The 26258-nt window shown below is 47.1% G+C and overlaps 1 protein-coding gene across 2 annotated transcripts in view; it reads right to left on the reverse strand.

Moving 5' to 3' along the window:
• Positions 1-26258, reverse strand: part of LOC140392622 (MORN repeat-containing protein 1-like) — a 347348-nt gene that overhangs the window by 256702 nt on the left and 64388 nt on the right. For both annotated transcript variants that reach the window (XM_072478054.1, XM_072478053.1), the window contains exons 7-10: positions 13761-13857; positions 11395-11505; positions 5233-5353; positions 1640-1830 (exon numbers count right to left, since the gene is read on the reverse strand). In XM_072478054.1, the coding sequence (XP_072334155.1) occupies positions 1640-1830; positions 5233-5353; positions 11395-11505; positions 13761-13857 (520 nt within the window). The remainder of the gene's footprint in view (positions 1-1639; positions 1831-5232; positions 5354-11394; positions 11506-13760; positions 13858-26258) is intronic.

Genomic DNA, 26258 nt, shown 5'->3' on the forward strand with positions numbered 1-26258 from the left:
CAAAAGCCCCGAAAGTGAGGAATTCTCACCTTTCTAGGGGGCCAGGTTGCCACCGGAGTCGTCCCCGCAGCTCCAGCCAGCGGGAACGGCCCGTGCGAGTCCGTGCATGTGCGGAACGGCCAGCGTGATCTCGGCATGCGCATAATGGCTGGCGTGATCTCGTGCATCGCCTTGGTTCCCTTCTCTGCGCCGGCCCCCGGGAAATATGGCGGAACCCTACAGGGGCCCGGCGCAGAGTAAATTAGGCCCTCACAGAACCAGCCCGCCCGCCGATTGGTAGGCCCCGATCGCAGTGGCCCCGCCCCCCCTCCCCCAGGGTCGGATCACCCCGTTTCTCCCCTCCAGGATGGCCCCCTCACACTCACCTTCCAGGTCCCGCCGTGTGGGAGGTGAGTAATCCACGCCGGATGTACTCGGCCAAACTCGTCGGCCATTCGGCCCATCGGGGCCTGGAGAATCGCCGCCGGGGGGGGGGGGGGGGGGGGGGGGGGGGGGGGGTGGCGCTGTCAATGGCCCCTGACCGGCGTGGCGGTAATTCCGCGGGCGCCCGAAAAACGGTGCCGGTAAATGGGGCAGTCGCCGTCGGGGCGGCGGTGCACGAGATTCTCCGACCCGCCGCCAGGTTGGAGAATCCGGGCCATAAGCTTTGGTTCCCAATGGTGCTGAGGTACAGTCAGGATGGCATATATTGGGCAGCATGGTGGCACAATGGTTTGCACTGCTGTCTCATGGTGTCTGGGACCCGGGTTCAATCCCGGCCCCGGGTCACTGTCCGTGTGGAGTTTGCACATTCTCCCCGTGTCTGCGTTGGTCTCACCCCCACAACCCAAAGATGTGTACGGTAGGTGTATTGTCCACGCTAAATTGTCCTTTAATTGAAAAAAAATAATTGGGGACTCTAAATTTATTTTTTAAAAGGATGGCATATGTAACTGGCCTCAGTTAGCGGGTTCATCTCTGCTCCTGACTGCTGTTGAAGAAACCTCGCATGAATCCTGAGTGAGAACAGCAGCTGGCTTGACTCTGATGGTGAAAAGTTGCCAACACTCACTAGGTTCATACATGAACAATGTGTATTTGGGGAAGGTAATGGAGAGTTTCTGGCACAACTGCCCATGGCCCCTCACAAAACCCAGGATGGACCCTGGGCAGAGACCTAGCAGTGCGGTAGCATTGTGGATAGCACAATTGCTTCACAGCTCCAGGGTCCCAGGTCCGAGTCCAGCTTCGGTCACTGTCTGTGCGGAGTCTGCACATCCTCCCCGTGTGTGCGTGTGTTTCCTCCGGGTGCTCCGGTTTCCTCCCACAGTCCAAAGATGTGCAGGTTAGGTGGATTGGCCATGATAAATTGCCCTTAGTGTCCAAAATTGCCCTTAGTGTTGGGTGGGGTTACTGGGTTATGGGGATAGGGTGGAGGTGTTGACCTTGGGTAGGGTGCTCTTTCCAAGGGCCGGTGCAGACTCGATGGGCCGAATGGCCTCCTTCTGCACTGTAAATTCTATGATAATCTATGAGTGCTCATTGTTCAGGTTCTATCAACTCTTACTATACAATGTACCAAATGTGTTTCATCTCTCACTGTGCAATGAGTCATGTGTTTTTCAGCTATTACCATGCAATGTGCCACGTGAGTTCTTACCGTGTAAGGAATCCTGCGGTTTTCCAGTTGCTGCAACTAAGTCCAGTTTAGATTCATTCACATCACTGTCTCCGGTGCCCAATGAACCGACCGTGGTAATTTCAGACCTACTTGAATCAGCACTGCTCCCCTTCACCTTGTCAGGTTCAGGGACATATTCCATCAGGGGGTAGCGGATGGCATCAAAACCACTGTGTGAATAGAAAACAAGAGTTTGATCTTTTAGTCACATCCAGTGATGGGAAAACTCCCCTTTATTGAACCGCATCACACCAACAGGACCAACAGCTTGAAGTTAGGACTTGAAATACGCTGAGTGGGAAGGGGAAAAAACATTTGACTGCTATTCGGCAACATAAGAAGTACCTTTTCATTGAGGTTAACCATCTCCTTGACCACCCTCCAGAATAAAGTGAGCCAGGGAAGAAGCTCCCTCTCTTCTTACCTACCCACCATGAGCAGGTTGATCTCAGGAATGTAGGGATCGTACAGGTTTACAGAAGAAATCCCACATACTGGTGACTAACTTGGATCAACCCAAAAAATGTGCACATGGATTGTGAAGTGGGATTTACCCACACCCATTGACTGAAATGCACGCAACATGCCAACTTTGTGCTGCCTGCTCATTAGAATTATTGCTATGTGCAGCCAACACTAACTGCTCTAATAATTGGCATCAACAAAATCAGAACTTCCCAGCACTTCTCAAGGCTAAACTGCCTCTCTTGGGGCAGTGTATTGTGGTTGCAGTCGGTGCCGACAGTCATGTAAAATGTGATGCTGACTGAAGGATGACACAACATGGGAGAACATGGGCTTCAAGACTTTCAAACACTGCACCGGAGGTCTTTGTGGTGGAGGTGGAAAATAGGAGAGATACCCTGTATCTTGAGGGACTGCTGGTGCCTTGTGTATACAAGTGGGAACAGATAGCCATGGAGGTCAACACCAGGAGACTAGCCCCAAGATTCTAGAGGCAGTGCCACTGCCCTGACATGAGCGGTTGTCAGTGAACGCATTGTCAAATGCCAAATTCTAGCATATGCACACAGACAGTGCTCAATTCACCGCAACCCCACTCACATACCAACGATCGCTATCCATCAGAACTCATCTCTGATATACGCTTCATCTCACCTTCAGACACTTAGATTGATGGAAGCCTCACACCCACATTTGCCAAGTTGTGCACACTGCCAGCTATTCAACCATGATAGCCATGACAGCCAAACAGAATTCATGGCACACACTGACACACTTCTCGCTCCTCTCTTGCAGGACAAGGTAGCACACAATCAGAGCAGCAACAGTTAACTCAGAGGAGGACAGGCACATCTGGAGATGGTAGTGGCCATTATTGGATTGCTAATTGAAGAGACAGTAACCTCATATCTAATTCACCTTGTTACATCCCACATCATCCTCATCCAATAATCTCTTTGGTTGCAGGTTGCAGAGGGTGTAAATATGCACCTACTATTTTGCTACAACTTTACTGTTTTGCCTTTCTCCTTTCAGATACCCAAGAAATGCAACCTGGCCAGACAGTGGAGGAACAGTGAAAAGGTAGTAATGATGAAGACATCCTCTCACACAATGATACATGCAAAGTTATCAATTCAGATACTGACGCTGTGCATAATTTAGAATAGAGGTGGATCTGTAAATGGTGAGTTACCTGACTCGAGTGGTCTCCGGCCTGACCAAGGATATGGACAGTAGAAATCTGAGCGTGCCAGAGGGCATGGTCCGACATAAATTCTATTACAGAGGACTCATAATCAGCAGGGTATATTACAAAAGAAGGTTCAAGGGAATACAGAATGAAATGTTTGGTACATCGTCAGGCCTGCCAGAAAGTCTGCACGAGTGAGAAAGAGCAAAAAGGCTCATTTAAATGGTTATCTGGATCATGGTCAGTGAGGGCATGATCCAGATCGCGCCGGGTGCCGCGAATCCAGTGACTCGCAATCAGCTTGGCACCTGGCATGTAGCCTAATTTTGGGCTTCTCCCAAGATTCACCCATTGCTCTGCGCCTGGCACAACGTGATGGCTGAATTACGTCCTATAATTAAATAGGCAACAAATATACCTGGTCAATTACTATCTAATCTCTAAACCCTCAATTTTAACCACCCCCCCGCCCCCCCCACCTTCTACATACGCACACACAGAGGGGAAAGAGGATGTAAAATAATGATGAAAGTATCCTGGCACAGAGGACCTGGGTTCGATCCCGGCCCCGGGTCACTGTCCGTGTGGAGTTTGCACATTCTCTTCATGTCTGTGTGGGTCTCACCCCAACAACCCAAAAATAATATGAGCAGGGTAGGTGGATTGGCCATGCTAAATTGCCCCTTAATTGAAAAAAAGAATTAGGTACTCTAAATTTACATTTTTAAAAATCTTTCCTTTCAGCTTGAAATGGTTTTCACTGTAGGTGTTAGGCAGCAGAATGAGAGTGAGAGCTGCTTCCAACTTGAGGGCCCAGTGGCTTCTCCTTGGTTTTCTCAAAAAAAAAACACCTGACAGGAACCAATTGCTGTTGGTTGCCGGACAGAATACTGTCCGTGGCCAACCCATTGGCCCACCAGCAAACTGACTGTGGGGCAGCACGGTAGCATTGTGGATAGCACAAATGCTTCACAGCTCCAAGGTCCCAGGTTCGATTCCGGCTTGGGTCACTGTCTGTGCGGAGTCTGCACATCCTCCCCGTGTGTGCGTGGGTTTCCTCCGGGTGCTCCAGTTTCCTCCCACAGTCCAAAGATGTGCAGGTTAGGTGGATTGGCCATGATAATTTGCCCTTAGTGTCCAAAATTGCCCTTAGTGTTGGGTGGGGTTACTGGGTTATGGGGATAGGGTGGAGGTGTTGACCTTGGGTAGGGTGCTCTTTCCAAGAGCTGGTGCAGACTCGATGGGCCGAATGGCCTCCTTCTGCACTGTAAATTCTATGATGACTGAAATGAACCCCTCCAATCTCTTGGGTGCCATAAATTCTGGGTTCTTCTGCCCAAAATACAAAACTTTAAAACACTTGACACTTTGAGTTCCTTTCTTCTTCTGCTTGACTTAAATGTAGTCTCTGCTAATGAACCATGGAAACTAAGGGAATCAACCGGAACAGCCCTTACATTGTTTATGCACATCTGTGTGCACGTGTTCAATACGGCTACAGAAGAGTTTGAGGCATTGAACAATTGAACAGCATGCCAACATTTATTATCTAGGTTCATATATGATGATTAGTAACTTTGAATGAGAATTGGTAGCTGCAAGACAGGATGGAAAATCAGGAGATAAACATCTTATCAGAGTTTAAATGAGGCATATCTGTATTAGCACAGTGGGCTAAACAGCTGGCTTGTGATGCAGAACAAGGCAGTAGCGCGGGTTCAATTCCCGTACCAGCCTCCCTGAACAGGCGCTGGAATGTGCCGACGAGAGGCTTTTCACAGTAACTTCACTGAAGCCTACTTATGACAATAAGCGGTTATTATAGGGGCTGGTTTAGCACAGTGGGCTAAACAGCTGGCTTGTAATGCTACTTGTGAAAATAAGCGATTATTGGCCCTTTATAAAGAACACTTACAATGGTGTTTCAAAAAGTGATTCTTCTAGATCCACCATCTCTAGGAAGGTGTCACTGCCAGTTAGGGAGAGCTTAATGTGCTTGACTCCTGCCCAGATCTGCAATACTCGTCCATTTTCAGCTAAAAAGAGACAAAGACACATCATATTTAAAAGTACTGTCTTCCCCTTCAGTCCCTCTTCTTGATACGAGCTAATGACTGACCAGAGACACCTTGGCTCACAGTTTATGACCATATTAGGTGCCTTAGCAAATTGGCTTTAATTGCTCTGATATTTTGTGTCTATTTGAAAGAGCTGTTACCTCATTGCCAGATAAAGTCTAGATGGGAAAATTAGCCTGTTAGTATCAACAATTTGAGATATTTTGGAATTAATGGAGAACATGGATTTAGACACAAATTTAGACATGGATAAGGCTCTATGTATTATGATCCCAGACCGGACCCCAACTGTAGCTCGGATGCTGGATTGAAACCCCAATATTTTAGTTTATTTGTAAGACTGTGGAAAGAATGGTTCGTTCCAGGTGTGACTGCATGAAGAAATAGGGATTTGGCATTTTTAAAGTAAAACGTTATTATGAATACAATATTAAATGCTTTAACTTCACACCCAAAAAGAACAGCTTACAATTATCCCTTAAACACCACTACATAATTTCCCCATTAAACAACAAGAAACCTACAGCTCTCAATCCATCTTAAAATCAGCATGGCATAAAGTAATACTTGTTTCACAGAACAGATTTGGGCTCCAGTTAGAAACCCGACAGACTCTGGCTGAATGTCTTCAAAAGGTTGGTTCACCTGGTGTGTTTCAGCTTCTTCCTTGTCCTCAGGCAAGACTGCTCTGCATTAAATATTATTACTCTTTTTAATAACTATCCTACTGGGAGAGAATTGTGCATTAAGTGTCAGACAGATAAGTCGCCAATTCCTCTCCAAAGCGTTCTCAAAATCTCTCTGAATTCCTTAGCTCCACCCAGCAATGACATCATCTCTCCAAGCTGAAAAACAAATGAACTCTCCAGGCTGAACTCCCCAGGGGAAAACACATTCCTCTGGTCAATTTCACCTTCTGGCTCCGCCTCACAGCGCCAGGGAACGGGGTTCAATTCTGACCTTGGGTGACTGTGTGGAGTTTGCACTTTCTTTTTAAAAAAAAATAATTAGAGTACCCAATCCATTTTTTTTCAATTAAGGGGCAATTTAGCATGTTCAATCCACCTACCTTGCACATCTTTGGGTTGTGGGGGCGAAACCCACGCAAACTCTAAATTTTCAGGGGAAAAAAGCATGTACGTGAAAAAGTATGGCTAAACCTGTGAAAACGTTAAACGTATTGTTGAAAACGTTCCCATCTCCATTTCAATCCTGCAGGAAAATATGTTCTTCAACCATAGAGCCCGATAACCCTGTAGAGTCTGATGAATGTCCGCCTGCTGAACCGTCTATTTTCCCAGCTGATGCCACAAGGGCCAGAGAGAGGTTCCGGGAATTTGCAATGTTGCACAAAAACACTGCAAACAGAATTGACTGCATCGTCGACATGGTGGAATGTATCGTGTACAACTGAAAACAACATGCTAAGTAGAAAAATATTACAGAGTTTTTCCAGAGCTCATTCCTGGCCTTTTTCAATGCAAGGCCCTGGCCTTTTGCAAATTCAGGTCATTGTAAGCTGTGAATAAAATGAATAAAGACTTTTTTTTACATTTTTAATGCTTCACTGTTTTTATTTGGCATTTGAATCTGTTGTTTTTGACATAGACCGCATTTGTAGGCACAGAGACACATTCTTGTGGGAACGGGGCGTCCTCAGCTATGATGAAGCTCCTCTTAATCCGAGTTTGGAGGCAGTTCCCCTGGGATTCAGCTCACCAAAATTTTATTATATGACGACGACTTGAAGAGATTCTTATTTTCATGAGAGATTGTTGGCGAGCTATTTAGTTATGGGATGGCATTGGAGCTGATGCTAATCCAGTCCTAAGCCCGACAAGGCAACCATACATGTACATGCCAGAAGGGGCGATGAGTGGGAATTACGACTGTGTCCCTCCTTCCTAGATTGGGATGGTTGAGGCTAGTTACAGAAAGCCCTGTCACTGCCCCAGTTCATGTCCACTAACTCAGCACCAATGAAATAGAGCTGAAAATACAAGTGTGACACATTTATTAACCTAGCAACAAAAAGAAATCCAGTGTTTTTTTAAACATATATTTTTGTTGGCATAGCAACAAGAAAGCAATAAATTCTTTTGCGCAGCTGGAATATAACATCTGTGCACTAGCAAGATTCTTGTGGATTTTTCAGTTTGAAGCCATCAATAGAGTGTTTCCAGGTATCTGTTGTCACAACAATAGTTTCGAGTTATTACCGCTATTATATGGGCAACAGATGGGTTGGTCACGTGACCGCAAGCAGATTAACCAGGCATTTTATAACTTCCACAGCGAACACTATAACATCAGAGAGCTGTGCCTGCCAAAAGGAAACATGAGAGAATCTGGCTGCCTCGCTTCTTCCCCAAGATAGCTGTGAGGGGAATACAGCTCGATCCACTTCTTAACATTTTGGCAAAAGGAGGTCACTGGAGGGATTTTTACTGCACTATTGAGTAACTCTCCTGGTTACCCAACTGAATGTTACAAAAACATTTTGCCCATGCTACCCAACCTCACTCAAAGCTGTTAACACTATTCATTGATGCTGGAATGATGCCCAGCACCTGGAGGAAAGCCACCTTATAGCTTAGATATTCAGGAAAATCAAAAAGGATTTGTTAAATTTGATTCTTCACAACTAGTTTTCTCCTTTCTTCTGAAGTTGCTGAGTCCTGTTGGGGCTTCTACCGCACGGACGACATCTGATATCTCGCCCATGTGGCCATCCCTTCATGTGCGCCTCAATGGTGAGTCACCGCGGACTTTGTGAACACAGAGATAAGCCATGTTCAGCTCTCACCAAATATTCACACAGCATGTTTCCAGCATTTGACAGCAATCAGGTAAGACAGCCCTGATTGATTACTTTGCCCCCTTCCCCTCTCTTGTCCCAGGGACGCTGATGCCAATTTACAGATTCCACTGCTGCCCCGACTGCTGGGGCCAATTTTCATCTTCAGGTCTATATGGTTTTGAAATGATTTAAAGCTGTTGCAAATCCCACGCGAAAGGTTAAATGCTAATAACACTCAAGTCTCCATAGTATGCTCATTTGCATAATTATTCATTACGCAGTGCAGGCTCTGATGGGTCCAGAGAAGTCACCGGCATTCGGAGATGAAAATTGCAAGTAAGTTATAATTAAAGGAATGGCAACAATTTAAACTTGGAGCCAAATAAAGTATCAGCAATTCTTCTTATTTCGGGAAAAAACTTTTTGCCTGCTGTCGCCAATCAAGTCTATAGTGGAAACAGCATTAAGTTCACTGCCCCTGTTTCTCCAGGCTCAGGGAAAACCTCTCACCATCCTATCCGACATAGCTTAACCAAGTTCAGCATGTGGGAAATATCTTTAGAGATGCCACTCCCTAGCACAGCTTCATAAATGTGTGTTTGTCCTGGTCTGTGTGGCATAGCTCCACACTGGGCAGAATCATCTGAGAAGCAAGAAGCTTTAGTTTCTATTAATACGAGTTGGGCAAGCAGAACTCCATCGTGAGCCTATCTCTATGGATCCTACTCTCTCTCAATAAACAAAGCAGACTATCATCGGCCCACAGGGAGATCTGTCTCTACAGGCCCCATTTGCAAGCTCTAACTCTTAAAAAGCTGGACAAATGCCAGTCTATAGTAAGGGCTGTCTCTGCAGGCCTCATTTATTGTCTCATTTCTATAATAAAGCTGAACAAGCACCAGTCTGTAGCAGCCTGTCTCTGACAGTCCCACATGAAAATCACTTATTGTCACAAGTAGGCTTCAATGAAGTTACTGTGAAAAGCCTCTAGTAGCCACATTCCGGCGCCTGTTTGGGGAGGCTGGTACGTGAATTGAACGGTGCTGCTGGCCTGCTTTGAAAGCCAGTTATTTAGCCCAGTGTGCTAAACCAGCCTACTATATGCTCTCTCTGCAATTTTAAAAAGATTTTCTTCAAGTTTCACCCTGCGTCTTCATATTTCCTTTCTAAATTCTGTATTTTGGCAGGATCTTTCACTTTCCCTCCTTTTGTTATTTCTCTTTTTTTCCCATTCTTTTCATTCCTGGTTCTTGTTCGGAGGCTTTTTCTCTCTCTGTTTAACCTTGGAGTCTGCTTTTTATTTAATTCTTCACAGGGCTTTTTCTCCTCACCTATCTGTTTCTCAGACCTCACAACGTAGCAGCTCCGTACCAAATATGTCAGCTCTAGCCTGTTGGTTTTGGGTCAGTTCATTGATATAACTGTTGTCTCTAATTAACTTCACTGGTTCCTGTTGTCCGACTCCAAAATGTCTATTTGTGCCTGTAACTCTATTCCCTTTTCCTTTCTTACATAAGATGCAGAACCTCACCCGGGTAGCCTTTTTCCTTGCATGAGCCTTGACATGAATTGCTAACAGGATACTCCCACGGGTGTGTGTGTGGGGCGGGGGGGGGGGGGGGGGGGGGGGGGGGGGGGGTGCGGTCCTCATCTGGCACCCAAACACCCGTCCTTTCCAGCTTGAGTCACCAGCTCAATGTCTACATCAGGTGCTTGGTCTGTATTGCTCAGTTTTTGTGTCAGGCAGTGAGCCAACAGTGGAAGAAGCCATGCCCATTTACTCTGAAATTAGTGTGTAATAGCCCACCCAGTAGTTCAGCAGATGAATAGAAAATGGGCATGACCAGCCTGCATTGCCCCATAATTTGAACACCGCTCTGCTTATTGTGAATGAGGCACTGCGTGCAATAATCCAAAGTCAGCATCGAGTCCTTCCAGGGATCACAAATTTGCGAGCATTTGTAGGAAATGCTCACATAGCTTGACAGTTCGTTCCTTCCAAAAATTAGTCTTTTTGTTGCCAGCCAGCCAGCTTGTCAGTTTGGGTTTGGTTTGGATCAGTTTTTCAAGTGGGAAACCAGTGTTGCAACTGACAGGTCCTAGCCATTAGCAAGCATTTGCCGTCTGTGAAATAAATTAAATTGGAGTCTTGCTCTTTCAGGTACCCTTTGCGCATTTAAAAGATGTGAAATTAGGTCATCTGCTGCAGGCTGTCGTGCATGACATCTAGTGATGCACAATCCAAGATAATGGGACCAAGTAGCTGCTTTATTCACACCTCCCAGCTCCATTAGTCCTTCTTTCCCCCAAAAAGAAATTCCTGTGGAGGTTTTACATTTTTCTGCATGCTATTAAAGACAGAAAAAAGCCTTAAAGGAGTATAAAGCACATCATAATGTTGGGACGGGTTTACCAGATAATAATAGATTCTAGGGCCAGGTATTAAAATGTGCTGAGAAATTCCGCTTTTTCCAGACTACATGTTGTCTGCTGCACTTTCTCTGGTGCAATCATCTCTGGCCAGAGCTATTTCATGTCCTCTGCTCACAAGATGCTTACTCTACTGGAGTTTGGTTCCTCACCAAAGTGGCAATTCTTGCCAGTCTACTGGGGTGGGGGGCTGCTGTTAGGAGGTGGTGGTGATAGGAGGGTAACAACCAGCAGGAAGAGATGCATCACACCCAAGCCTAATCCTGTCCTTTTTTTTTTAAATTTAGAGTACCCAATTCATTTTTTCCAATTGAGGGGCAATTTAGTGTGGCCAGTTCACCTAACCTGCATATCTTTTAGGTTGTGGGGGTGAAACCCACGCAAACACAGGGAAAATGTGCAAACTCCACACAGACCCAGGGCCAGGATCGAACCTGGGACCTCAGCGCCATGAGGCAGCACTGCTAACCACTGCGCCACCGGGCTGCCCTGCCTAATCCTGTTCTTGCCCAACATTCACACATATACCCTTTCCAACTGGGGCCACCGCAAAGTGATCAGTGGTACCAAGGCCAAATATAACTGTATCATTGTTACCCCAATTTGATTAGACAACTGGGCCTTTAAAGACCTTCCAAGCCTGAATGACTTGATTCAAAGTCAGACAGTGTCCTGCACCCACCAAGCTATTAAGGCAGCAGTAAATCCAGAATGATGTTTGTCTGTGGTGTCTGGGAGCCCTGCAATTATGATCATGGACGGTTCTTACCTTTTGTAAGCTCTCCTTCATTGTTTTGGAGTTGAACTTCAATGGTAAAAGGAGACCCCTGCACCACCTCCTGTATTCCCTCACCAAGGATCACCAGCTTAGTGGCTTCAGCTTTTACAAAAAAGAGACAGATTCCATTCTTTGTAAGATATCGTTAGTCACACACTTTAAGATGAACAACATTAGATTTTACTTAGAAAACAGCCGAAAACCTCAAAAGAATGCAATACTCAAGGTGTGATCTGATCCAATCCCTGTACTGTTTGAACATGATTTCCTCTGGCTTGCACACCTTCTTTGTAACTTTATAGTTAATTATTCTTTTTGTTTTGGTTGATCTTTGCTCTGTCGTGATTGAACTTGTGGAGCATCGAGAATATTAATACTTCAATCTCATCCTTGGCTCTTTGGCACCCATTTTTTCTTGCATCTACTGCCCTTGTTCTTCTAGGTGGTAGAAGGCATGGGTTCAGCAGGTGCTTTCAAAGAAACCTTGGTGAGTTGCTGCAGTACATCGTGCAGATGGTACACACTGCTGCCACTGTGATTCAGTGGTGGAGGGAGCGAATGTTACCGCTGGTGGTTGGGCTGACAATCGGGTGGGCTGCTTTGTCGTGGATGGTGTCAAGCTTCCTGAATGTTGTTGGTGCTGCACTCATCCAAACAAGTGGAGATTATTCCATCAGATTCTTGACTTGTGTCTTGAAGATGGCGGAAACGTTTTGGGATGTCAATAAATATTCGCCGATGGGCAGCACGGTGGCGCAGTGGGTTAGCCCTGCTGCCTCACAGTGCCGAGGTCCCAGGTTCAATCCCGGCTCTGGGTCACTGTCCGTGTGGAGTTTGCACACTCCCCCGTGTCTGCATGGGTTTTGGCCCCACAGCCCAAAGATGTGCAGGATAGGTGGATTGGCCACGCTAAATTGCTCCTTACTTGGAAAAAATTAATTGGGTACTCTAAATTTATAAAAAAATATTCGCCGGAGTATAGCCAGCCTCTGGGAGGAAAGGAAGATAGAGATGCAGAGAGGTTAAGGGAGAGAATTTGAGAGTTTACGGCCATGGCAGCTGAAAGTGTGGCTGCCAATGGTGATTAAAATAGAGGATGCATCCGGCACCCGAATGTATATTTACCTCCCCGGTCTCCACCACCACCCACCCCCCACTCCCTCCCGCAAACAGTCGCCTACTTATGTGTTGTAAATAATATTGCCAGTTGTACAGAGTTGCTGCTGTTGAGCTGGTGCACAATACTCTACCAGTTATCCTATTTTTTCTTTTATTGTATTTTTTTTTTTACCATTTACTATTTTCTTCTCTTTGGTATATTTGGGTGTGCCCTTCTCTTCTATATATGTGTGTGTGTATATATATATGTTTCTTATCCTGTGTACATAACGGTAAATATACTTTGTTCAAAAACACAATAAAAAATATTTATATTAAAAAAAAATAGAGGATGCTGAAGAGGCCAGAATTGAATGAATGGAGATGCCTTGGAAGGTTAAAGGGCTAGAGGAGGTCATAGAGATAGAGAGGGATATTGTCACGGAGGGGTTTGAAAACAAGGAAATGTGTCACTAAAAAAGACAAAGAATTAAGTTGCTGCTTCTCAGGCTGGTTGTTTGTAGAACACCTAAAGCCAAAAAAGGATGGAGACTTTTAATCCCTTAATCTGGATTTAAAGTATCCATGTTTATAAAACTTCTCCACTTAACTATTCCAATTTGCTCCTTACCAGTGTCCTACATTCTACCCTCACCGCCTCAAGCTAGAGGTCATCCAAAACTCTGTTGCTCTTTCCAAACTCGCACCAAGACCATTTCATCCATCAACCCTAGGTTGTGTGACTTACATTGGCTCTTGGTTAAGAAAAACCTTCTTTGAAAAATGGTCCAGGACAATAATGTACTGGAGTAGCAAACCAAGAGATCCTCTGAAATAGGCGAGTAAGCCAATCAGTTCAAAGCCACCATGGTTGGTCAGTAATGCGGCCTTGACAGTGCCATCCATGCTCTGAGGACAAATAGTGAAGAAAATGCCTATCGAGAGGAAATATACCTTAACAAAAGAGAGGGAGCCCCACCATTAGCAACATTTAAATACAGCAGTTTGGGCAGTTTACAAAATAAGTTTTGTGCTGAAACATGAAATGGAGAAACCAGAGAACTGTCGGCAATGGTAATAGGCAACATCCAGGAAAGAAAAAATAACACAAGGAACACTTGCCCTCTAAATTGTCATCTAAATTTAAATCTCTTAGTACCCTTCATCACTGAAACAACACAGACAGGACAATTGTTAATCAATGACTGTGTTATCAGTGCAACACGTGCAACTGGTAATGCAGTCTGAAGGATACGCACTGGCGGGACGACCATTGATCCACATTCCATCATAAGTGACTCCGCTGCAATGAATCATCGAGCCTTGCCCATTAAACAGGTCATTTCTCCACTGTCCCTGAAATGAAAGGAAAAGGTTTCAATGTACAATGTTGCCCACAAAAACATGTCCCCCACCACAGAACTATATCCCCCGCATAATTATACCCAATCCCAGTCCCTCATCATGAAGAGCATACAATCCACTAAGTTATACACAATCTCATAAATTGTATTAAGTTCAAAGCAGTGATCAGAAACAAACGAGGCAAGCACTCAGTAGGTTGTATCTGTCCCTCCCATTATCAGTTGCGCCCTCCTGAGGGCACTGGCTCGTCCCACCATACGTTTTCACAGGTGTCTGCAACCATCTACAGTCTCATTCAAAACGGCCATTCTTCATGTGAGAGCCTAGGCACCGAGTGTTAGCTAGCCGACAGTGGAAGCATCCCAATGCCAAGGTTGTTATATTGGTCATGATATTACTGTCCTCCTTGCATACACTGTCTAGACATAATAATGCTGAGGCCCAGGGACAGTCGCAAAACCACAGGATCAAATTAGTCTCTTTATTTTATATTCCCTCCTTGATCTATAGAGGTAGGCTGCTTACCAAAAGTGAATGCACTTCATTGGTTATGCTTCACTTTACCTGGCCTGGCTGGTTGGCATTGTATCTGCTTCCCAGAGATGAAATAATAACACGGGAACTTATTGTGCCAGCCTGCCACTGAGCACAACAAAAGTACTGGCGGTTTCCAAAGCAACTCTGGTAATAAATGGTATGCAGCCGGCAGCTGTTTGTGCGTCTTTTAACCCATGCAGGATGTTTGCTTACAGTCAGCCTGTAAATAACACCAGTCTGAATCCCACAGGTACTAAGGAAAGATCCAGGGAGATAAAGTTAACGTGGAACAGATAGAGAGCACATCCCCACCAACTTACTTCCGTAAGTTTCACAGGTGAGCGGGTCCAGAAGAATCCCTACCTGTTTCTTGCAGTAAACAACCAGAGCTGAATGAGCAGGTTGTGGACGAGAGCAAGTTCTCCTCTGGGGAAAATGGCAGATTACAGGAAACCAACGAAACCCTCCGCACTCCAAACATTTGAAACAATCGCAGTAAAATGTCTGCTATAGAATCTTAGCCAAATCCTGACAGATGCTGAACAGACGTACAAAAGGCCATTTGAAATAGCAGGAATATGCCATACGGCCAGTAAAGTCTGCTCCATTGTTCAAAAGACCATGGCTGATTCTCAACCTCAAATCCATTTCGCTGACTTATCCTCACATCCCCTTATTCCCTTTGTTCCCAAAAATGTATCAGTTTCCATCCTGAATATACTGAACAGCTGAGTGTCCACAGCCCTCTCGGGTAGAGAATTCCAAAGATTCACAATCCTCTGAGTTATATAATTTCTCCTCATCTCATTCCAAAATGTCGACCCCCTATCCCGAGGCCACGTCTCCTATTTCTCGACACTCCAGCCAGAAGAAACAGCCTCTCAGTATTTCGCCCCGTCAAGCCTTTGAGAATTTTATACATTTCAATGAGGTCACCATTCTCTGTTAAACTCCAGAGAATATAGACTTCTCCTATTCAATCTGTCCTCAAAGGCTAATCATCCAAGGAATCGATCTAGGCAGCCTTTCTTGCAAGCCCTCTAAGGTAAGTAGTGGTAACGTCACTGGACAGATGTCCAGGTGAATCCCCTGGGAACATCGGTTCAAATCCCACCACGGCAGCTGGTGGAATTTAAGTTCAATTAATAAATCGGGAATTGAAAGCTCGTCTCAGTAATGGTGACCATGACAACTATCATCGATTGTTCGAAAAACACACCTGATTCACTAATGTCCTTTTAGGGAAGGAAATCTGTCGACCTTACCCGATCTGGTCTACATGTAATTTCAGACCCACAGTATTGCCCTCTGTAATCGCCCAGCAAGCCATTCCGTTCAAGGGCAATTAGGGATGGGCAGCAAATGCTGCTCTTCCCATCAAAGCCCACATCCCACAAAACCAAAAACGGTGCACAGTACTCCAGGTATTGTTTCAACAAAGCCCCATGTAATCGGGTCAAGACTTCCTTATTCTTATACTCCAGACCGCTTGCCATAAAAACAAACATTCTCTTTGTCCGGCGAGGTCCCAGGTTCGATCCCGGCTCTGGGTCACTGTGCGTGTGGAGTTTGCACATTCTCCCCTTGTTTTCATGGGTTTCGCCCCCACAGCCCAAAGATGTGCAGGGTAGGTGGATTGGCCACACTAAATTGCCCCTTAATTGGAAAAAATGAATTGGGCACTCTAAATTTTTTTAAAAACATTATCTTTGCCTTCCTAAGTAAATTATATAACTATGTCATAAATCTATTTGGACCTAATACCAACATTTATTACCTTTGAATAAATATTCTGGTTTTCTATTCTTCATACCAATATGGATAATTTCACATTTCCTCACATTGTACTCCATCCAGCACATCCCTGCCACACACTTCGCCTGACTATATCCCTTTGCAGCATCTTTCTACCCCCAGCAAGGCTCAATTGCCCACCTAACTTTGAATATCAGGAGGCTTGTAAAGCTGCAATCTTGGAAAGTTGAGACCCAAGCATTGGCCCACATGGCACCCTACCAGTTACAACCTGCCAACTGAAACTGGTCCATTATTACTACTCTCTGTTTTCCATCTATTAACCAATCCTCAAACCAAGCAAATATATTATCGCTAAAAGGGACTGTGTGTCATCTTGAATTAGTTTACGGGCCCTAACACATTCTGTTTAAAATCTGTCAGTACACTGCCTCTACACATCTGTCTCCCACCAGGTCGCACAGACCCTCTACACCTCTGCCCCTCACAGTGGTTAGCACTATGGCTTCACAGCTCCAGGGCCCCAGGTTCGATTCCCAGCTTGGGTCACTGTCTGTGTGGAGTCTGCATGTTATCCCCGTGTCTGCGTGGGTTTCCTCCGGTGCTCCGGTTTCCTCCCACAAGTCCCAAAAAACGTGCTGTAAGGTAATTTGGACATTCTGAATTCTCCCTCTGTGTACCCAAACAGGAGCTGGAATGTGGCAACTAGGGGCTTTTCACAGTCACTTCATGGCAGTGTTAATGTAAGCCTACTTGTGACAACAAAGATTGTTATTTTGATGTACAGACCCTCTACACCTCTGTCCCGCACCAGGACGTCCAGTCCCTCTACACTTCTGTCCCTCAGTAGGATACACAGTCCCTCTACACCTCTGTCCTGCACTGCAACGCACAGACCCTCTCCACCTCTGTCCCTCACTAACATGTACAGTCCCTCTACACTTCTGTCCCTCACTAGGACATACAGTCCCTCTACAACTCTGTCCCTCACCATGACGCACAGAGCCTCTACACCTCTGTCCCTCACCAGGACATACAGTCCCTCTACAACTCTGTCCCTCACCATGACGCACAGAGCCTGTACACCTCTATCCCTCACCATCACACACAATCCCTCTACACCTCTGTCCCTCACTAGGATACACAGTCCCTCTACACCTCTGTCCCTCACCATCACGCACAGTCCCTCTACACCTCTGTCCCTCACTAGGATACACAGTCCCTCTACACCTCTGTCCCTCACTGCGACATAAAGTCCTTCTACACCTCTGTCCAACACCAGGACGTACAGTCCCTCTACACCTCTGTCCTGCACCAGGACGTACAGTCCCTCTACACCTCTGTCCCTCACCGGGACGTACAGACCCTCTACACCTCTGTCCCTCACCGGGACGTACAGTCCCTCTACACCTCTGTCCCTCACCGGGATGTACAGTCCCTCTACACCTCTGTCCCTCACCGGGACGTACAGTCCCTCTACACCTCTGTCCCTCACCGGGATGTAGAGACCCTCTACACCTCTGTCCCTCACCGGGACGTACAGTCCCTCTACACCTCTGTCCCTCACCGGGACGTACAGTCCCTCTACACCTCTGTCCCTCACCGGGATGTAGAGACCCTCTACACCTCTGTCCCTCACCGGGACGTACAGTCCCTCTACACCTCTGTCCCTCACCGGGACGTACAGTCCCTCTACACCTCTGTCCCTCACCGGGATGTACAGACCCTCTACATCTCTGTCCCTCACTAGGACGTCCAGACCCTCTATACCTCTGTCCCTCACTAGGACGCCCAGTCCCTCTGCACCTCTGTCCCTCACCGGGACGTACAGTCCCTCTGCACCTTTATCCCTCACTAGGACCTACAGTCTCTCTCCCCCTGTGTCCCTCACTAGGACGTACAGTCCCTCTGCACCTCTATCCCTCACTAGGACCTACAGTCTCTCTACCCCGTGTCCCTCACTAGGACGTACAGTCCCTCAACACCTCTGTCCCTCACTAGGATGTCCAGTCTCTCTACATTTCTGTCCCTCACCAGGACGTACAGACCCTCTACACCTCTGTCACTCACCGGGATGTACAGACCCTCTACATCTCTGTCCCTCACTAGGATGTCCAGTCCCTCTACACCTCTATCCCTCACTAGGACGCTCAGTCACTCTACACCTCTATCCCTCACTAGGACGCTCAGTCACTCTACACCTCTATCCCTCACTAGGATGCTCAGTCACTCTACACCTCTATCCCGCACTAGGACGTCCAGTCCCTCTGCACCTCTATCCCTCACTAGGACCTACAGTCTCTCTACACATCTGTCCCTCACTAGGATGCACAGACCCTCTATACCTCTGTCCCTCACTAGAATGCACAGTCCCTGTACACCTCTATCTCTCACTAGGATGCACAGTCCCTCTTCACCTCTGTCCCTCACTAGAATGCACAGTCTCTCTATACCTCTGTCCCTCACCGGGACGTACAGTCCCTCTACACATCTGTCCTTCACTAGAATGCACAGTCCCTCTACCCCTCACTAGGATGCACAGACCCTCTATACCTCTGTCCCTCACTAGAATGCACAGTCCCTCTACACCTCTGTCCCTCACTAGGATGCACAGTCCCTCTACACCTCTGTCCCTCACTAGGATGCACAGTTCCTCTACATCTCTGTCCCTCTTGAGGTACAGACTTGGTAGCGAACCTTTCGGGTCTGTATAGCTTTGTGACACATTGGTCAGTGCACTTGGAAGCTGAGCTACTAATGGCAGCTGCATTTGAATGTTTTCTCCATTCTGGACCTTTTGTATGCCCTTGTGTCCATTGAACACAGGAAAACAATTCAACTCCCTGGAATATTTTGAATAAAACACATGCATGGAAACAGATTGCCAAGAGGGAATGTTAAGAGAGGAATCCTCTCCAGAATTTCAGAATAATGAAGAGGAAAGTGAGAAGATTTTTTTTTACCCCCACACAGATGTTTATTCGAACATGGAATACTTTACCTCGAGGGGCTGGTGAGGTAGAGACCACAACATTATTTAAAAGGGAACTGGGAAAATGTTTAAAAAGAATATAGAGAAATGGAATTAGAGTAGAAAGCTTTAATTGGAATGCAAGTACTGACACAATGGAATGAATGGTCCTTTTCTACGATTTTATCGCGGCTCAAAGTTTGCATAACAAAGCTTTGGCTAATTTTGGATTATGTAAATGGTATATTTGTTTTAATGCCCTGAAAGTCAAGGAGACATGTATATAATATAAATATATAGATTAAACTTTAAGAAAAAAAAGTCAAAAGTAGTGATGGCAGTGCAAGGGAATGAGATATTTATCCACTGTTTGACCCAGAGTTCGCAGTGAGAATGCCCAAGTTGGACAAAGCAGAGGTTAGGTGCATATCAAAGTTCCCAATGCACTGCCTTAATTTCACATCTAACCTCAACCTCAGGAGAATATCATCACTTAACTGATGTAATATTTCCAGCCATGCTTATGGCTTTCTACTCATGGGATTATCAAAGAGTTCTGTGTGGTCCTTGGCCAATGAGGAAGTGGATGTGGCCATCCAGTCATTTTGTGTAGGCCTTCCACAGGCTGGACAGGTAACACATTCTCATCATATTAGTCAGCTCCTGGGCAGCACGGTGGTGCAGTGAGGAGCACGGCTGCCTCATGGCGCCTAGGTCCCAGGTTCGATCCCGGCTCTGGGTCACTGTCCGTGCGGAGTTTGCACATTCTCCCCATGTTTGCGTGGGTTTCGCCCCCACAACCACACCCCAAAGATGCGCAGGGTAGGTGGATTGGCCACGCTAAATTGGCACTTAATTGGAAAAAATGAATTGGGTACTCAAAATTTTTTTTTTTTAAACGTATGATTACATACAAAGATTGTACACCGCAGAAATTCGCCATTCAGTTCAACTGGTCCATGCTGGTGTTTATGCTTTTCACCAGCCACTTCCTAACCTACGATTGTGCACTAACAAGCTGGATATTCCAGTACCCGTTCTGTGGTTACTTTAGCTCACTCTCCATCTGTATCCAGTTTAGAGTAATTTGATGAATCCAGCTGATTGATAGGGTGAATATCTCCTCTCTGCCAATTCTAAGGTTCTTAAGCCAACTGAGTTTCAGTTTCTCAACCAATATACTGCCCATAATGAGGTATTAAATTGGTAATTTTCCTCAGGGAACCTTCGAAAAGTGGTAAAGCCTAGGGAAGACAAATGTCAAGCTGGGCTGTTCCTCAAAGGTCGATGTCCAGGCATGTGATTGAGATAGAGTAGACCTTGTCTCTCTCTCTAACCTCGGGATGCTCAGGTGAGCTCCAATGCTGCCAAACTTAAATCAGCTAGCGATGAACTGAAACTTCCATCTATAAACAGCCTCACAAAGTTTTGGACGGAAGAACGTGCCTTTATGTAGCACTTCCTCACAGATTCAGGACATGCCAAAGTGCTTCACATCCAATGACTTCATTGAGTGTGATCAACTGAACCAAGCTAAAACAACAATGGCTTAAATCTGGAAAATGCTGGAAAAACTCAACAGGCCTGGCTGCATCTGTGAACAGAGAAAATAGAGCTAACGTTTTGAGTCCGTGTGACTCTTTCAGGTTTCCAGTATCCAGTATTTTGATTTTATTGTAATAGCTTCAATCCTTTGTTTGTCCTGAGCCTGTTGATCTTGGAAGGGTTAAAATGGGCCTCAACATTCCAGTGTAGTGTTTTTAAAAAAATTTAGAGTACCCAATTATTTTCTTTTCCTAATTAAGGGGCAATTTAGCGTGGCCATTCCACCTAACCTGCACATCTTTGGGTTGTGGGGGTGAAACCCACGCAGACATGGGGAGAATGTGCAAACTCATCACGGACAGTGACCCAGAGCCGGAATTCAAACCCGGGTCCTCAGCGCCACAGTCCCAGTGCTAACCACTGCGCCACATGCCACCCTTTCCAGTGCAGTGTTACAGAGGTAATAGCGGCCGTAGGGTGGGGGCAGTAAGTGAAGAATTAAGCTAGGAATTCTTGGCTTGCAAACCAGGAAAAAATATTAAAACCATTATCCCAGTCCTATCTCCCTCACCTCCCTTCTGCTTGGAATGACTGCAACATTTCGCAGAAGAGAAAACGACCGGAGATTTAAAGCCAAACTCCACCATGCTGACCTTCAGAGGGAGGTGTGAAGGAAGCAGAAATTGCTACTCCCAACCTGAAGGCCAACTCTCAGGATAAATTTGCATTACATTCACATATTTGTCATAGTGCAGTTGAGTGCTTCTAAATGATTAAGTGTTGTTTGCTCTGGTGTTCGGCAACAACACGCAGAGAGAGATATTTGCAGCAAATCTAAACATTCATTCTTATGGGCAGATAGTAATTCCCCATGCAAAACTCAACAGTCCCAACCGCTAGTACTCCGAGATGATTCATTACCCAGTCGCTGGATTATTACAGAATTGTTTTGCTAAGTGCTTTGCGAAAAAAAGAATTCCAAAATCCCACTGTCAGCACTACAGACAAGCAACGCATTTTTAAGTGTCGGGAGCTTTAAAACAAGGACAGATTTAGGATTATCTAGTTCTTTGCTTGTTTGGATCTATTTCTGCTGATTTGTTTGAATTTTTTTTTGTGCTTGGTGAAGCTGAATGACAAAATTAGAGCGAGAACTAACTGGCTGTGAGGAGTTGCTGTGTGTTACAGTGCAAGGGAGCTGAAAGTCACCTACACATTCAAAATGACACAACCGCTGAAGCACACAGGGTCTAATTGACATTGTCCCACTTATGTTGGTTCAGTTCTCTTGCACTGTCTCAGTAATTCCTCCAAGTCTGTTCCTCAATGCACTTCGCCGATTCATTGCCCACTTCTTCTTACCATAGCGATATGTACTTCGCTACTGTCATGGTGGGCGGTGACGGTGGCACAGTGGTTAGCACTGCTGCCTCACGGTGCCGAGGTCCCAGGTTCGATCCCGGCTCTGGGTCACTGTCCGTGTGGAGTTTGCACATTTCCCCGTGTTTGCGTGGGTTTCGCCCCCACAACCCAAAGATGTGCAGAGTAGGTGGATTGGCCATGCTAAATTGCCCCTTAATTGGATAAAAGAATTGGGTTCTCTAAATTTATTTTAAAAAACATTTTTCTAAAAATGGTGGGAGGTGAATTCACAACCTCTGGGTTATTAGACCAGTACAATAAGCACCAGGCTAGACTAGTGTAGCTGCATTCTCCTTTTAGAAGCAATCAAGTGACAAAATTATATACCCTAGAACAAACCTGGTTTATTGTTGAGATTTCAGCCAGTTTGGTACATTTTACTTTTCTAATTGTAGAATCCAAGAGTTTTCTTCAGTTATGCCAACCGTAACATTACAATTTAATTCATGTAAAGTTTCAAAAAAAACAACTTGCATTCATATAGTGCCTTTAAAATAGTAAACCATCCAATAGCATCTCTCAGGAGTGTTATCGGACAAGGGCAGCACGGTGGCGCAGTGGTTAGCACTGCAGTCTCACGGTGCCGAGGTCCTAGGTTCGATCCTGACTCTGGGTCGCTGACCGTGTGGAGTTTGCACATTCTCCCCGTGTTTGCGTGGGTTTCGCCCCCACAACCCAAAGATGTGCAAGGTAGGTGAATTGAACATGCTAAAATTGCCCCTTAATTGGAAAAAAAAATGAATTGGGCACTCTAAATTTATTTTAAAAAGAAAGAAAAAAAAAGGAGTGTTATCGGACAAAATTTGAAATAGAGCCACCAAAAGAGATATTAAGGCAGGTAACCAAAGCTGGTCAAAGAGGCAGGTTTAAAAGAGAAGATCAAAGTGCAGAGGTTTATTGAAGGAATTCAAGAGTTTAGGGCCTCGATGTCTTCAGGCACAGCAGCCACTGGTGGAAAACAAAAACTGGAGATGCGGAAGGTGTCAGAATTGTTGAGGAGGTGCAGAGTTCTCGAGGAGTTGTATAGCTGGAGGAGATTACAAGGAAGGGTTTGAACAAAGGATAGAGAATTTTACAAGTTCCTCCTGTCTATTCTATCAAATCCTTCATAACTTTCAATTCCACTGTTAAATCTCTCTGTTACATTCTACAGTGTGTTACAGAGACAGGGCAAATACATCTTTCGGATAGTTTGCACCCGAAAAGCAGATTGCCGCAGTGCAACGTGGCCGATTGAAGCCAGGAGACCCTGCTCCTGGGATCTTCCCGGCTCACAACGCCTCGCGAGATCTAACAACAGGATCACTTTTTAGCAAATCTGCATATTAAACACAGCAGTTAGTCTCACTTTAATGTGCAGATTCCAGAGTTACCCAGGGTGTGGAAGCTATCTCCTTCCCCCTCAGAGACCTTGGGTGAGTGCGACTGAGTGTTGCAGACTGGCACATTCCGAGGTCCAGGACTACGTGCTGAGGGACGCACTCAAGCTTGGGGCAGCAGCCACCAAGGCGCAATGGGGAAAGACCACTGTGTAAGGTCTTACCAGCAAATGTACACCGAGGGGCGGGTAACAGTGTAAACCCCCCTCGGTCTGGGTCATTAACACTCCAATGTATAAAAGAAACATGACAATGTAAATGTTTAAGAAGGAATTGTAACGTAAAGAGCGATATGTGTGTAATGTTATCAAAATTGAATGGAAGAAAGTCAAGGGAATGTGTAACTCTGATGGAAATGTACAGTCAAGACAATTCAAAATGTTCAAGTATATTTTTGGGAAAAAAAACTGGGGCGAAATTCTCCGGAAACGGCGCGATGTCCGCCGACTGGTGCCCAAAACGGCGCCAATCAGACGGGCATCGCGCCGCCCTCAAAGCATTGAGGGGCTAGGCCGACGCCGGAGGAATTTCCGCCCCGCCAGCTGGCAGAAACAGCCTTTGTTGCCCCGCCAGCTGGCTCGGAAATGACATCTCCGGGCGGCGCATGCGCGGGAGCGTCAGCGGCCGCTGACAGTTTCCCGCGCATGCGCAGTGGAGGGAGTCTCTTCCACCTCCGCCATGGTGGAGACCGTGGCGGAGGCAGAAGGGAAAGAGTGCCCCCACGGCACAGGCTCGCCCGCGGATCGGTGGACCCCGATCGCGGGCCAGGCCACCGTGGGGGAACCCCCCGGGGTCAGATCGCCCCGTGCCCCCCCCCCCCCCCCCGAGGACCCCGGAGCCCGCCCACGCCGCCTTGTCCCACCGGTAAGGTAGGTGATTTAATTTACGCCGGCGGGACAGGCAATTTATCGGCGGGACTTCGGCCCATCCGGGCCGGAGAATCGAGCGGGGGGGGGCCCGCCAACCGGCGCGGCGCAATTCCCGCCCCCACCGAATATCCGGTGCCGGAGACTTCGGCAACCGGCGGGATTCACGCCAGCCCCCGGCGATTCTCCGACCCGGCGGGGGGTCGGAGAATGTCGCCCCTGGTCTCTACAAACAGCGACCAGACAGAACAGCACTCGTGGGGGTCTCCTAGGGGATCAGAGGCCCCCAGCGTGGCATTACCAGGGTGCCCAGGCTGCCAGTGCCAGGGTGGCATCAGGGTACCACCCTGCCCAGAGCCTGACCACCAGGGGCCCCTGATCACCATGAGAACCCCCTGCCACCATGTTTAAGATCTGTGCAAACTGGCACTCACTGGCCGGGTCGGAGAATCGCCGGGGGCTGGCGTGAATCCCGCTGGTTGCCGAAGTCTCCGGCACCGGATATTCGGCGGGGGCGGGAATTCCGCCGCGCCGGTTGGCGGGCCCCCCCCCGCTCGATTCTCCGGCCCGGATGGGCCGAAGTCCCGCCGATAAATTGCCTGTCCCGCCGCGTAAATTAAATTACCTACCTTACCGGCGGGACAAGGCGGCGTGGGCAGGCTCCGGGGTCCTGGGGGGGGCGTGGGGCGTTCTGACCCCGGCGGGTGCCCCCACGGTGGCCTGGCCCACGATCGGGGCCCACCGATCCGCGGGCGGGCCTGTGCCGTGGGGGCACTTTTTCCCTTCTGCCTCCGCCACGGTCTCCACCATGGCGGAGGTGGAAGAGACTCCCTCCACTGCGCATGCGTGGGAAACTGTCAGCGGCCGCTGATGCTCTGCGCATGCGCCGCCCCGAGATGTCATTTCCGCGCCAGCTGGTGGGGCAACAAAGGCCGTTTCCTCCAGCTGGCGGGGCGGAAATTCCTCCGGCGTCGGCCTAGCCCCTCGATGTTGGGGCTCAGCCCCCAAAGATGCGGAGCATTCCGCACCTTTGGGGCGGCGCGATGCCAGTCTGATTGGCGCCATTTTGGGCGCCAGTCGGCGGACATCGCGCCGTTTCCAGAGAATTTCGCCCCAGGGTCTCTGAGGCACAGGGGTTACATGCTGCGTCTTGGGTAACTCCGGTGAGTGCACATTAAAGTGAGCCTTACTGCACACTTTATATGCAGATTTGAGTCCTGCCCATTGTGGGTGGGATCCAGATTGTGACCTCTCGTTAGATCACACGAGTCATGGCGAACCAGGTAACTGGCCATGTTGCGTCCCGGGTCGGGTGCGGCCGTTAGATTTCCCCCCCCTTGTTCCCTTCTCTGCCAAAAAGAAAAACTCACTACTTCCTGAGAGTGATTTGCTTCTTCTCCGCACAAGAATTCTGTGTTCCTCGTTTCATCTCTGTCTGCTTTCTCTTAGTTTGCGCATCTGCGTACTGATTGCCTTCATCCTCCAGCTCCTCTGCCTGTAGCTCACCTTTGTCTCCCAGCCACACAGCTTCTGTCGTAACTTCCTTCCTGTTGCTATTGCTTCTAGGTCAAGGTTCACCAGGTCACATAAACCAGTATTTCTTATTGTCCAAGAAATTGACAATTGATCTCTTCACAATCGATGCAAACTATCTCCGTAACCTAACATGCACATACCTGGACAGTAAGGGGCAATTTGGCGTGGCCTAACCCACACATCCTTGGACTGTGGGAGGAAACCGGAGCACCCGGAGGAAACCCATGCAGACACGGGAAGCAAACTCCACACGGTCACCCGAGATGAAAGAGAAAATGCTGGAAAATCTCAGCAGGTCTGGCAGCATCTGTAGGGAGAGAAAAGAGCTAACGTTTCGAGTCCGATGACTCTTTGTCAAAGCTTTTTAAATATTAAACTGTG

This window comes from Scyliorhinus torazame, chromosome 16 (assembly GCF_047496885.1).
Source record: "Scyliorhinus torazame isolate Kashiwa2021f chromosome 16, sScyTor2.1, whole genome shotgun sequence".
Taxonomy (NCBI): Eukaryota; Metazoa; Chordata; class Chondrichthyes; order Carcharhiniformes; family Scyliorhinidae; genus Scyliorhinus; species Scyliorhinus torazame.